The sequence below is a fragment of the Sphaeramia orbicularis genome, chromosome 9 (assembly GCF_902148855.1).
Source record: "Sphaeramia orbicularis chromosome 9, fSphaOr1.1, whole genome shotgun sequence".
Taxonomy (NCBI): domain Eukaryota; kingdom Metazoa; phylum Chordata; class Actinopteri; order Kurtiformes; family Apogonidae; genus Sphaeramia; species Sphaeramia orbicularis.
In genome coordinates, this window is record NC_043965.1 from 14,051,001 (window position 1) to 14,065,927 (window position 14,927).

Sequence of the window (14,927 nt, forward strand, 5' to 3'; positions counted from 1 at the left end):
TAGATGTGTCCTTGTTGCAGGGACTCTATAATGATGGCCTGAAGGGGGGGGGGTTGAAATGAGTCGTGGTTCTGGTGTGAAGGGTCACGTATAATGGTGTTGACTTTCCATGTGACTGCCTGAATGTGATGACTGCATGGTGTCCCTTACTTTGCTTGGAAGCTTGCCGACTCGCGACAGTTTAGCTTAATCTTTAACAGAGACAAAGGTGTAACAGGATGACATGTTGTAATTGAGGATCACTATTTGAGCTTACATTAACACTTCTCAATCCCAATGTTCTGTCTACCACAATACCCAGGTACCCAAAGACCTGCACCTGTTCCACCACCTGGCCTTGGATCTCCAGTGGGTAAAGCAGATGTCACTCTCCTGCAGCAGGACAGCTCCTTCGCTTTAGACATGATAAGCTCTAAGGAGCTGTCATCAGTAGAAAGACAAGTGAATCTACCTGCTGGCAACGCTGCTAGGCTGATGGACTTAGGCTGGTGAGCCGAAAAAGCCCACGTAATCCACATATTTGACAAGTGTCACATTGTCTGTGTTGCAGATTATGCTGCTTGTGAAATGGAGACTAAGGCTACGTTTATACGTGGAGGCCTGTAGGTGGCAGTGTAGTGGGATGAACGAGTACCATTAACCAAACGTTACTTCCGCTATGAACCTCTGGAGATGTAGCTTTTCTGGTTCTACGTCCGAGACGTGGAGCCAACACAATGCAATGTAGATGGATGAGCCGGTGACTTTTTTTTTCAATCACAAACTGCTTTTCTGATACGACAGAGGGGATGAAAAAAGGTTTGAACTCTGAGTCGAACCGAGTTAGTTCTGTAGTAGTTAATAGCTGCATCTGTTTTTAATCATGTTTTGTCTTTAGTTCTTGAAGACTGCCGTGCATGGACGTAAATGATGACTTCATTTACCTTCTACTGAACTGGACAGAACAGATAAAGGATAAAGCTTTTCCCTCTGTTTACACGCAAGTGCGAAAATGGAGATTTGCCATAATACGCACTTAAGCCGGAGTTTTTAGAAACCTTTGTTTTCGGTGCACGTGCCCATTGTCATGTAAACAATAGGCACAAATGTAGAGAAGAGTCTCCGTTTTCAAAAATCCCCGGCCTCTAACACGGGAGATAAAACACACCCTCCTAACTCCTGACTCGGGTTTGATAACTCACAGATGAGAACACCTCAAACATTCAAGGCCAGCATCTTTACCCAAAAGTAATTTTAGATTCAATGCTGCATCAATCATTTCTATTATGTATTTTTTCTTTCTATTGCACATTTCTGTGGTTTGGTTCTGTGGTTCTTTCTCATTTTGCATTCTTGTTCTGTCATTATTTTATAGCAGTACAAGTATTAAATATTACATCTTAAGATGTTGATGTCCACATCCAGTCATTGGACATAAAAATATGTTCACACTTTGCAATCTTGGTTTCAAAACTAATTTGCAGCATTAGTGATCACAAAAAGAAATGGTTTTTAATATCATCCTGCCTGCGCCCAGTGTATGTCACTTAATTTAGCTACACTGGCTCTAGACTAAGTTAAGAAAATTCCTTAGAGTACCTTAACCCTTTAGCTCCTGACATGATTTTGTTGTGTTTTTACTAAGTTTTGAATGCGTAACTGCTATTTTGGAATTCAACCAGGTGCCAAAAAGCATCTGGATAGATTGATTGAAAAAACAGCTCCAAAAGAAAAACTACTGGGCCAAAATTCAAATACTGGTTGTAGTTCAATGTGTTCCGGTTCACAGTTCATGTTAAACATCCTAAATGACTTATTGATGTACATTCTGAGTGCCTTATTTAGTAAAAACCTGTCAAACTTCAATTCTCCTCTCTATCTTCATCTGTTATTCACCCTAAAACATGCAGTAAAGTTAAACAACTGCCAGATCTGGAAAGTAGAAGGATTCCTGAAGAAAAGGAACACAAGCACATACTCACAGCAGCTTTTTTGACACTTCTACAGCTTCAAATTCACAGCAGCATGTTCACTGAAATACTGTCTCATGGGTTAAAGGGTTAAACACGATTTCTAAGTGTCCCGTGGGTCATCTGTAACTCTGGTTTGGGCTACTGTTGAAATGTTGTAACCCTGCGGTACTGTTCTTTAGGCAAACAAACCCCCACCTGATTTGAGTTTTTCCACTGTACCTGTAGTCTGGGATGAGCATAGAACTCGTTGAGGAAATCCATCAGCAGGTCTATCTTCAGCGAGCTGACACACAACACCACATGCTTCTCCGTCTGTGCCCGGTGGCGGCTGTAGTTCCCTCCAAGCTTCTGGCTCTCCATCCACAGGTAAGCTAGTTCTTCAAACTGGCACAACATCAAAATCACAGTGATGTGTGTAACAACCCATGAAATAAATTATCAGAGAAATAGATTTGCTGTCTGGATGCAGCCACTGAAACCACTGGAGTGAAAACCGCTGACGCTTTAGTTTGTCACCTGCAGGGGTTCAATTCTGTTTCTCTCTCTTAATTTGGTCCACAGCAACAGTAAACACCTCAGAGCAGCCAAACTGCTGAACACATCTGAGATATTTACAAGTGCAGGTAAAAAGCATTTATATAGCAGTTTTTAAAGGACACAGTCACTTCTACACATACCAAGTACTTATTACAGTCACAAGCAGCTGGAAACCAACTTGATGGGACCAGTGCAGGTAAAGAGGGAGCAACAGGAGTCTGAGTATAAGGTTAATGCTCAATGTTTATGGCTAATAATGCAGGTTTGATTCCTGCAATACTTCTAGACTGAAAGAACCAAGGCTGAAAGAGTTTGGTAATGTGATGTTCAAAGTTCAAATGCTGGTCAAAAAGAAATATCAACGTCCTTTAGCGGACTTGATGTTGTTAGCATGGAGACAACACAGTTAGGGACTTCAGCAGTAAAACAAAAAAAACAACACAGTCAGAGAGAGCAAAACAGGGAGAGCTAGGATCTATATAACCAATTCCATAAAATACATAGGAGAATTTGTCTTTTAGGTACGTATACAATGGGATGACTTTTAAAGGTTCAGCGTTTAAGGTTTAGGCATATTCTCGAGCAGGGGTGTCAAACTCAGATCCTTAAGGGCCGGTATCCTGCATGTTTTAGATGTTTCCCTCTTCCAACACACCTGATTCAAATGATGAGCCTATCATCCAACTCTGCAGAAGCCTGATAACGACCGTCAGGTGTGCTGAAAGAGGGAAACATCTAAAACATGCAGGATACCGGCCCTCGAGGACCGGAGTTTGGCACCTATGTTCTAGAGGCTCCAATTGTAAAAATGAAATACAACACTCAAAATTAAGATTTCATCAGTGTACCATCACCTAAAATCATTGTACATCTACAGAGAATGAGGTCTAAGGTAGCTACAAGGGGACAACCTTTTATTTCATTTTTCCATTTTTATACAGTTTGGCATCTTGAGTTAATATCCGCTTAGCTCAAGTACAGGATGGAATAAAAAAACACTGGCTCTAACAAGAACTTTCATGTTTTTTTGTGTCAATTTTATAGGAAGATGTGTCTAAAAGGCAATGACTGAAAGAAAATGTTGAGTGAGGTTTATCATATACTTTCAGTTTAAAATACTTTAAATGCTACATTAAGACCTAAAACAGGTTAGATACAAAGCATCTTAAGTCTTTAGTTCCAAATAACTAAACAGTGGCCAGTGACCAAAAACATCGACCAAGCTAAAATATTTAATAGATTTTGAATCACTAATCCTAGTATTTAAATAATTCAGGTAAAATGCAGTTTCCCAGCTTTTCAGTGTTATCAGATATGTCTATTTGGATGTCCAGTCACTCTGTAGTCAATGTGGAAACATCACTTTCTGCAACACTGATTCACCAAGAAAGAAAGACAGAAAGAAAGAAAGAAAGAAAGAGAGAGAGAGAGAGAGAGAGAGAGAGAGAGAGAGAGAGAGAGAGAGAGAGAGAGAGAGAGAGAGAGAGAGAGAGAGAGAGAGAGAGAGAGAGAGAGAGAGAGAGAGAGAGAGAGAGAGAGAGATAGATAGATAGATAGATAGATAGATAGATAGATAGATAGATAGATGTACTTTATCTCAAACTGGGAAATAACTTTTTTCCTTTTGAATAGTTGTAGACATTAGTTTTTATGTTCAGTTACTTATAGATTGTTCTGCAAGTCACATTTTCTTCAGTTTTCTCTGTTTTCATATAAATAACCTTTGAATTTACACTGAGCTTTTATCAACATCTACAACATCAGTAATTCAAATATAGGAAAATACTTAATGATTATAATATTCTAATAAGTGGTGATAAATCACTTAGGAAAATATACATGTAGGGAAAAATCCATTTTCAAATCATCACAAAATTATTCTAGTTTTTTCATTTTCACTTTGAAAAACACTGTATTACCTGCAATGGGAGCACCACCAGTGCAACACAGATGAGGATGACCACCAGCAGCTGGGAAGGCCAGATCTGCGGTGTGACGTCCCCATAGCCCACGGTGGAGAAGGTGACGATGCAGAAATATAATGCGTCAAACAGGTTGAGGTTCTTCCCGGCTCTCTCTAAATGCTGGATCCCACAAGCTCTGGACAACATAAACAAACATGTAAATGAAACGGAAGCGGAATTACCCCCTGCCCTTCTCCTACGTGAAAACACGAAAACAAACAAGAATCCCCTTTCATTGCCATAATTTTACCTGATGTATTCAAATCCAATTTGTACCAGATCAAAGGGCACTACAGTCAATACTGCCACTGCTCAGTTCTTCACTTCAAATAACACTATTGATTTTCCTGTCAGTTCCACCTCAGCGCTTGTGTTAATTCATTTGCATTTTTGCTGAAATGCTGGTGATTTAGTGAAATAGTGAGATAGAGGTCAATCAAGATGTCTGACGGTACAGAGTGGACTATAGTGAAGTGGATGCAGCAGGTTTTGGGTGGTGGCCAAAGCAACATGTGGCTGAATTCCAAGACAAAATATTGATGTTAGTGTAGTAAAGTAAAGTAATCGATAATGAGAAATGAAGGTGGACATTTGTGCCAAAGCCTTCGTGAGGTTTGGCTTTTAAGTATTCCGAGTAACCATCAATATTCCGCTCAGTTTTCATTAAGCGTTACAATAAGAGTTATTTTTTTTAAATGCACAGTATGTAATTTCTCCCACTAATGGTCTCTCAATCAAAACAGTAATAAAGGATCTACAGGTATAGGATGTCATTAAGTAGCTCTGAATCATAGGAGTTGTTTTCACCTCTATTGCTAATGAAAATCCGATACGAATCACAATGTTGACAGATGAGGTTAAAGTCACATGGCGTTTAGTTATGTAGATTCATATCGTGTCATTTCATTCTAATGAAAAAGCTGCAAGTAATATAATGACTGAAACTGGATGGAATGGACCATTACATTGAATAAGACAAGATTTCTCCAAGTTCGATATTTGTCGGAAACATTTTATATACTGAAAGAACAAGAAGTCAACAAAATATATGTAATGTAGGCTTATTATTGCTATTTTTAAATATTTTAATGTAGAAATATTATAGGAAAAAGGCTGAAGCTAGAGATGACCTTTATAATACAACTTTAACACAATGAGCTTTTATGCATGTTTTGTAGCCCTTCCTTGTGTCTTTAAGTCTACATTTACATTGACTGGAAAACTATGAAAACATGACAATGCCCTGTGAAAACTCCTCGTCTCAAGTATCTGCTTTTTTCCCCAAGACAAGTGTGCTTGTTATGATGGTGTCTCAGGTCATGCTGTACACGGCTGAGGAAAAAGACATCTGCAGTGCAAGTAAGTGAACAGATAGAAGTCATGTTTACTCACCCGGTGAAAACCAGACAAAATAAGGTGCAGATGAGGATGACCACCTGGTTGAACATGGCAGAGTGCGTCCTCTGAATGGCCCGATGGAAGTCATTCTGGAGGTGGGAAAAGAAAACATACCACAGAAGTGAGGAATTAGCTCTAAGAAAATAAATAAATAAATTTCACATTTGCTAATATAGGATGAAAAAGTTGATTCTAATTTACCACATACTTATAAAACATCCACATCAAGTGTCTCATAAAATATAACCTTGGACCTTAGCTGAAAGTTGACATCAATTGACAATTTTCTAAAACTCTCTACAAATACCTCAGGATTTGCACACAGACTTCTTTAAAATCTTAGCTGAGCTATGAAAGGATTATTGTCTTCATCCCTGAGTACATTTCCCTACATTTGCATAATGTAATATATTCAATGAGTGGTCAGAGTTAGGCTTAGAGTTGCAGCTGAGGTTACTCTCTCTTAACACTGTACAGACAATGTGATTGCTTTGAATGGTATGTATGTCAATTTAACTAAAAACAGAGAATCCCCACGTCTGCTCTTAAATTACTACTGTAGTGCTCACATGACAAATTTATATTTTAGTACTCATTTAGTCCCATGCCATTTTGTGCCTCCTCACACATAATTACACTGTTTTGGAGGAACAAATGACTCATTCTCACTTCCACCTTGTTATCATGTTCTGCCTGTCACTGCCTTCCACACTGTCCTCTCTTCTCTCTCCATGTGCTGCTTTGCTTGGCCCCAGCTTCCACCATCTGCCCAACTACCGCTTTGGCATGAGGCTAGGACCGCTTCATATGAATCACTGGGAGAGACTGCACACTACACCAGTTGGATATCATCTAATTGGTTTGACTTTCATGTGCGAGCTGCTCTGCACCTACTGTAATTCCTGAACAATAGTAAAACTGTAATCCTTGGATCTGTGCAGCAAGAAACCTTGATACTTCATAGTACATAAATGTTTTGTCCTGCCTTCAAATGCCTATGGTTAAACCTTCTTTTATGCTTTCACTTACTTTGTGTGTGTGTGTGTGTGTGTGTGTGTGTGTGTGTGTAAATCTTGCTTTGCCAACTCAAAATTCATCATTTTAATTGAAACAAGTGGTGCCAGGCACAACAAACACAAACCCCGCCCCTTGCACGTATTGTAGCTTATTTTGGCATGGATCCACTCGATGTCATCATGTCTATGCATGTGCTGATGTCAGCATATAAATTGCCTCTATATATGTGCCAAGTTTGAAGTAAATTGAAACAAGATTTATGTTTTTATAGACATTTGAAATTGTGCCCCTTATAAGTAAACAGGAGAAGAAAAATATTTTAAAAATTCATTAAAAATGTGAACTTTGACCTACTTTTCCCAAAATGTAATCACATCTATTCTGGGTCACTGGCAATCTATGACCCCAATTTGGTATGAATTCAACCAATAGTTTTGCTGCTACAGACATTTAACATTTCGCCCATTAAAAGTAAATGGGGGGGGGGGGATTTGAAAAAATTCATAAAAAATGTGAACTGTGACCTATGTTTCCCAAAATGTAATTAGATCTATTCTGGGTCACTGGCAATCTATAAACCCAATTTGGGATGAATTCAACCAATAGTTTTGCTGCTAGAGTGTTAACAAACAAACAAACCGAACCAAAAACAATACCCCTTGCCTCCCCTTCGGGGGCAGGGTAATAAAATGCATAATTTTCTTGCTTTGTGGTTTTAAAGATTAATTGATTCATCTCCAATGAGAGCAGTAATGATTCATGAGAAAACAATATTGATTAAGTATGGCTACAGGTCTGCTTAGTCCCATCACAACTAAAAAAAAATTAAGAGTCTGGGGAATATAGGGCCATGGGGGCAAAACTCTAACTGAACAAAATTAAAACAAACAGTAAACATAATATAGTCAATATAGTCAGTGAACTATATACAAACTTGGTCTCAGGTTCTCCTTACCCTCTCTAGTTTCCACTTTAAACCAAGTGTGCATGAAAACACAGCTGCTGTTTTGTTTCTAAAGGACGGATTAGTTATATGGCTGTTGATTAAATTGTAAAAACTCAGCACCTGTAGCCTGTGGCTCTGATGTGTTTTGTGTGTGTTCTGTACAGTGATATAACTAGAATATATCATGAATTCATGCTTTGGAAATACTTACAATCATGTTCTCCAGGGCGCCTTTGGCTAACCAGCAGTTAAGAAATACAGGGACGAATATGTTTCGTAAAGGAGACCAGAAAATCTAAAAGAAGTGAGAGGAGGAGGAAACATATTGGTGAGCACACCTTCATAGGAAATCCATATTCTAATTAAAGAGGGAAAAGTAATAAAGAAAATTGCTGAAGGGTATCAATGAATTGTTTATATGGCTTTGTGGTGAAAATTAATTTACTAGGCTGCTCATAATAATCCAAAACCAATAAGACATAAAACTGAAATAAAGGCATTGCTGCTAATACATTCATTACAAAATGCATCGACTGATTGATTTAGATTAATTACTTACTGTGATTATAAATGGCACTGAATTGATCATCTCCAATATGAAGGATATCTGGAAGATCTGCTCCCAAATGTTCCCCTGGAAAAGAAATGGATGGTGAATAATTCAATGAGAGAAAAATATAACAAGTAACAAGAGGCTTTTGGAGGAAGTGAGCTGTGACAACAGGAATAATGATTATACTTTTGTTGTGAATTGCAAATCCATATTCCACTGGAATGGGTGGTAGACATACGATCTTTCTTTTGAGTAAACAATTCTGGTATTGATCTCAACTCTCAACTCTTTAATCATAAACAGGAGAAAGTTGTGCAGCTTTTGTCAAGAACTAGCACTGTACACTGACCTGGTTTCATTCTTCAGGCACAGAAAGCACTTTGATTGTTTGTAGAATATGTTAATGATGTTTAACTCCTGTGTAATGTATATTACATATGATAATAGGCACACATATATAATAATTATCATTAAACAAAAGAGTTATGGTATTGTTTATCATGAGTGTATACTATGAGTAAATGTTACTTTTAGATATGCCGCAGAAATTAATAAGCATATACATTTTTTATATATTACACACATTAGATTGCTATACATGCACTCTTATTATTATTATACATTCTAAATTATACATTCCATGGACTATTTACATACTGCAAATAACTGTAGCCTATAGAGGGATTTCTTAAGTTTCTATATCAATAATTTATAACTGGAAAAACATGGCAGAGATACAGTATATGGAAAGTATTTTGTAAATTAAGTGCTCTGAGAGGAAACAAGACTTCTGCACCTGTCAAGGATATAGAGAATTTCCTTTGTATTGAAAGATTTTGGTAACTCTTTTTCTTTCAGTGAAGAAGAATGATAAATATGTAACAGACAGCTTCACAGATTACAGATGGCAGACTGTTAAGATTCCAACACAACTCTACTGCTCTACTCTGCAGCATAGCAGCTTCTGTATCTGTGATATTTAGGCTTCGCTTTTCCATTATGCATCCAAAAGAGAGGCATGCAGAGGGAAGGTGTGTGTTTGCAAATTCTGATGTTTTGTCTCATAATTTCTGGCTCCTGCTGCTTGATTTAATGACTCATATGTAGGTTGTGCTGAAATCTGTGTCACGCTGTGAGATGATAATAGTTGGTGAAGCTAGCAATAGCAGAGTGAAGCTAGCTGACATCCATATTTTGCTTTACAAAATACTGTAGTTGGAAACGACCACTAACTTAACAAAAGCACACAAGCATGAATAAATCCTACAAAGTGAATCTTTAATGCATATAATCTAAGGTGAAAGAGCACCTGTAGATGTCCCGTAAAGCCAAAAGCCAAACTGGGCTTCCTGGGCTTTCATTCATTTATTCATTTTCTGAATTGTTTAATCCTCTGGAGCAGGGGTGCCCAGTATGTCGATCGTGATCAACTGGTCGCAAGGGTAGTGTGGGTAGATTATGTACTGTTCAAAAAAATAAATAAATTATAACATCTGTCACTTTATGGCCATACTGGGTGAAGAGTCTGTCGTGTCTTGTCTTCTAACACGGGGTCATCTTGCACAAACGGTCAACTGCAAGAGCTACTGCAAAACACCACTAAACTCAGTAAACTAGTTTATACCTACTAAAGAAAGGCTACAAAAATGAGCATAAGAAACCAAAAACTTACCACTTCCACAGAAATGCGAGAACCTTTTTCACAATGTCAAATTCAAAGTGCATTTGCCTGTTCTGTCAATCTATCATTGGTATTCCAGAGACAGGAAATGTCGAGAGGCACTTTGGAAAGGTTTATAAAATCCATGACATTGACTTGCCCCAAAGAAGCGAACATACAAAGAAAAAGGTATCTGTACACTATATGGACTAACAGGGGTCTGGGCTATAAAACAATAATGACAAATGTCATGATATAGTTTTATATTGTGATAAATGTGTTGCATCGCATTGGTTAGTTTTGTTTAAATTGTTAAATTGTTTCCAAAATGCCTCAGAGATGGTTTTTACTTAATTTCCCTCAACATTGATTTTTTTTTTTAATCCATGACTATTTTTTTAAATGTTCTACCTCTATATTTCTAAAATATTTTTCGTGCTCTGACTGTAAATAAACAATGACCACAACTAACCATCTACTTTCTTCACATCTCACTTAGGAAGAAACATCTCCCATTAAACTTTAAGGAAATACTGATGTTTATGGACAAAAACATTGGGACACATTATGGCTACAGCTCCGAAGATGTCCTGCTGATTTGAGATATAAACATCAATATATATACACACACACACACACACACACACACGGGGAGGCCATGCAGTCTCTACACTCTACACATAAAGGCCCCCACTGGGATCAAACCCAGGATCGTCTTGCTGTGAAGCGACAGTGCTAATCACAGCACCACCATCCCACTGTTTCAACTCTGTAATTTGGTTAATATGGCATGTTCCTGGCATTAAATACAAAATTAAATGGCACAAGACTCCTGGCTCAGTTTCTCTGATGTGATGCCTTGGCACTGAGCAGCTATTAGGCCCCATGAGAGAACAAACACTGGACTTTGATCAGACAGTGTTAAGACGTCAGCATAGATTAAAGAGGTGAGAAGGATGATGTCCACTATGCAGCCCTTCCTTACCTTGTAGCTCAGATATGTGATAAGCATGGTCTCCAAGAAACTGATTAAGGCCACTGTCACCTGGAGCAAAGGAGAAGAGGGAGATAAATGAGCAGAGCAAGTGAAAACTCATCTATCCTGACTGCTCGGCCTTCAACCTCCTGTAAAATATTCTATCCTCTGCAATGCTGATCTAATAAATGGCTTCTAGCGTGTTTGGGTTCAATTTTGCTTTGCGCAATAGTTCATGCAGTGGAAATTTGATTTATGAGCACTTTCACTGGAGAGGTATTATGCTCACCTGTATAGCCCATACAGGTTCACGTCTGTTAACACACAAAATCAACTTCCTGTCAAAAAGCAGAGGAATATTTAGCTGAATCTTCATGCCCACAACACAGGAGGACAAAAACACTTGAGGTTACGAGTAAATGCCATTTTGACATACCAGTTGATTTCTTGCTGCTCTGTGGTATTTGTGGAACTATTGTTCCAACTGTTCCAACACTTCATACTGTGGAAAAGAACAGAAACAGGGAGACAAACAAGAACGGCATGAAAGTGTGTGTGAATGTGTGCATGTGAGTGGAAACAGGCCCGCTGAGAAGTATTTTCACCATTTGTTACCGTCCTCCATCTCCAAATCTACGTCTTTAAAATTTAGAAACAGACACTTACAATATAAATCATTCTATCATTGAAAGTTGGTTGGAAAACTTGACACAGAACAAGATTTCTCATTACAGTTTATTGCTGTGGGTGCTCATTGTGTCTTGTCAAATTAAGTTTATTTATGCACTCTAGCCCAATAGCATTCATTCTATCAAAGGGACACATGAGAAACGAGCTGCTACCATGAAATATATTAGGCTACATTTAGAGTGCAAATGTACTTTTGATTGATTCTTATCAAGACACGCCTGTTATTACAGTACATATCAGCAACTCTATAAGATAATATTCTCTATGTATGTATATCTTTTGCATTTGCCAACCTGTGGAATCATAATAGTCCAGAAAAAGCCCTCGTCCACCCACAAGTAGATAAAGTTTGCCTGTATTTATATACTTGAGAATAAGAAAGTTTTGACAAGTGAAAAAACTCAACGAGGCTTAGCTGTCAGGGGACGACAGCAAGGGTATATCCCCAAAGTCCCCCCAATCCTCTGCTATATATAAATCTATCCATGATAATTGTTAGACAATTGATATGAACTCAATTTGAGCTACATTGACCTGATAGTGGCAGAATAATGGTCAGAGAACCAATTTTTCCCACAAAACTCCACCTAGTGAATGAAAATGACACCATATGAACTCTGGATGGTAACAAGAAAGTGGACATTTGTAAGACGATCAATATGAACCAAATTTTATCTCAATCGGCCTATTATTGCTTGATTTATGTCCAAAAAACTGATATTCGTCTAAAGCGCCCCCATTTGGATGACTTATAATACTCATAGAGAAGGTGAAACTGATAGGGTTCTTCCACTAGGAGTCCCCTATGTTGGTTATTAAGGGACAAGAAATCCAACCAAACCTGTTCTAGTTATCGCATTCACACCAAGGATATCTGGCGACGGATCCGGCAGCAACAGCTTTCAGGGTAAAACCATTATATCCCCTAAACTCTATTTCAGGGTACAATTAGCCAGGCAATGACCTGACACAAAAACACTTTAACAAGAAAATGACTTACAAAATTAATTGAATTTAAAGGTTTGATTGGTTTTTAATGATTGCAAAGTGTGGCTCACCATGGGTTGTTGTTGACCTCTTTGGGGTCGTCCAGGCTGACTCTCAGTATGTAAAGAGCACAGGTGAGAATCTTCAAAGAGAAGTTAAACAGGCGGATTCTCAGGCCTACAAATCACCAAATACACAACATTAGATGATAAAATTCAATGGGTAAAGTACAGTTTAAACAATTATAATATGGCCTCTCTGATCTCTGTGCTCACATTTGTACTTCTTGAACACTGGTATTTTATGTGTAGGAATAGACTTAAGCAACAGGCTTAAAGTGACTATATATGTCGAGGTCCTGAAGCTTAACTAATGCAGCTCCATGCTGCTCTGGCACCCTGTCACAACTAATTTCCTCTGATGAATAAGTCTCAAATCCTCCGAGAATAACAAAAAATAACACTGGTCCTCTTATGAGCTTAAACACGACAAGCAAGATTAACTAACTAGCTAGAATTTGCCAAAATAACCAAGGGGGATAATAATGTTTGAATAAGTACGGGTATTTACTGACAAGCACACACATAAACAGCACCTCAAATATGCAGAAAACAGAAAAGAGGCTGCAGATATACTTGCTTGCCAGGGGTAGGTGCTAGCTGAACAACTGATTTTCACTCAGTCATAGCAGTCTCCTAATCTCCAGTGACACAACCTCTTCAAATGAATCCAGCGTCAATCTTAAAAGGATTTGAAACTGGACAAAAACAAACAGGTCTGCAGAGGAATAGAGCAGTACACCCCTGTAGCCATGTGTGACATTTTCATTAGACCTTGTTGTTTTATGTCAGAGGCCCTGGTGGCTTAGTGACAGTGACACGTGGATGGAAAAGCACTAGTGTCGTGTCGCGCTTTGGACATATTAACATGACATGCTGCTGTCAGGGATTCAGCGACCATAGCATACATTTTCAAACTGGATGCAAATGAATGGCTTCCAGACACAATGCACCACAACGCAGAGCTTCCCGCTATGTCTCTTGCAGAGCCGGTGTGGTATAGCCACACTTATCTCCTAATGAAAAACACTGCAGCCCTCCCTCGTCTCTCAGTAAATGAGCCATATCCTTCTCTGCTTGCTGGTTCACAGTGCGCACACCCAAAACAGAGTAATTTACAACAAGGCAGCAAATGGAATAATGAAAACCCTAGCTGGGACAGAAATTGGATATGCGTCACCACTGATTGCAGTTCCCCATATTAAGTTTTTATTTGATCATTTGGCTCAAGGTGCGATTAGGAGGAGACAACCTCTTACCATCTTGTTACAGGAAGAGTGGAGATTTTAGGGACGCTTCCTGTCAGGCTGTACTTACTTGACCTTTGGTTTTTGATGAAGAAAAGCTTCAGCCTCTCCTTGAAGGTATTCTCATTCACATAGAACTCCACCTGCACCCTGTGGACAAAGACGTCATGGTCTTAAGGTAGAAGACATGCTTTAGACACAGGAGTGTAGCCATATATTAAGATCATACAGTAAACCTTACAGCAGAAATGTACAATGAAAGGTTAAACTCAGGTGTGACATTCACAGGAAATTTCAAATCATTACAATAAGTGACAAGTTGTGATACTGTTTACTAGTGCCAGTATCCTGTTTTGTTAATATTTCTGGTAAAAATCACAACTGACAGCTGATTTAGCTCAGGAACAAGTTTTTCTTTCTTTGTTTTCTGCCTTTCCAAGGTTCAACATAGGCAATGTAAGTATTTCAGCAGCTTAACTAAAGCTGTTATGTACAGTATATCAGTCTATTCTGAACCCCTGGATTTGTTTGGGGAAAAAAAAAAAAAGCTATTTGTACGTCTTACAGCTGCCTTGAACGGCTGGTTTGTTTTACAGCTAGATTGACAGGAAATGAACTAATGTGTTAAAACACCAAAGTCACACAGTAACACAGTCTGGCGAGTCTAGGAGGTTTGAAGAAAACGTCAAGTCTTCAGTTCCATGACAAGGTATAGCAGTGAACATAAGTTAAATATAGTGCACACTTGGATTGAAATCGATTTTTGTATGTTTGCCGTGTTTCTAGGTGGTGAAACAATACAAATCCAAAAGTAACCCTTTCAGAGCCTCTGTTTAGGTGTCTTGTGATTCTCTGTCCTGTAGACATCCCTGAAATACTCCGGTCACAAACATTTACACCTTCAGCCCATCCTCCTCCTTCTCCTCTTCTCTGGCACTCCC

At 38.6% G+C, this 14,927-nt stretch overlaps 1 protein-coding gene across 4 annotated transcripts in view; it reads right to left on the reverse strand.

The window, feature by feature from the left end:
* kcnt1b (potassium sodium-activated channel subfamily T member 1b) overlaps window positions 1-14,927 on the reverse strand; it is a 113,590-nt gene that overhangs the window by 36,051 nt on the left and 62,612 nt on the right. For all 4 annotated transcript variants that reach the window (XM_030143098.1, XM_030143100.1, XM_030143099.1 and 1 more), the window contains exons 5-14: window positions 14,057-14,136; window positions 12,752-12,857; window positions 11,440-11,505; window positions 11,293-11,341; window positions 11,013-11,072; window positions 8,374-8,448; window positions 8,026-8,109; window positions 5,846-5,940; window positions 4,409-4,589; window positions 2,172-2,336 (exon numbers count right to left, since the gene is read on the reverse strand). In XM_030143098.1, the coding sequence (XP_029998958.1) occupies window positions 2,172-2,336; window positions 4,409-4,589; window positions 5,846-5,940; window positions 8,026-8,109; window positions 8,374-8,448; window positions 11,013-11,072; window positions 11,293-11,341; window positions 11,440-11,505; window positions 12,752-12,857; window positions 14,057-14,136 (961 nt within the window). The remainder of the gene's footprint in view (window positions 1-2,171; window positions 2,337-4,408; window positions 4,590-5,845; window positions 5,941-8,025; window positions 8,110-8,373; window positions 8,449-11,012; window positions 11,073-11,292; window positions 11,342-11,439; window positions 11,506-12,751; window positions 12,858-14,056; window positions 14,137-14,927) is intronic.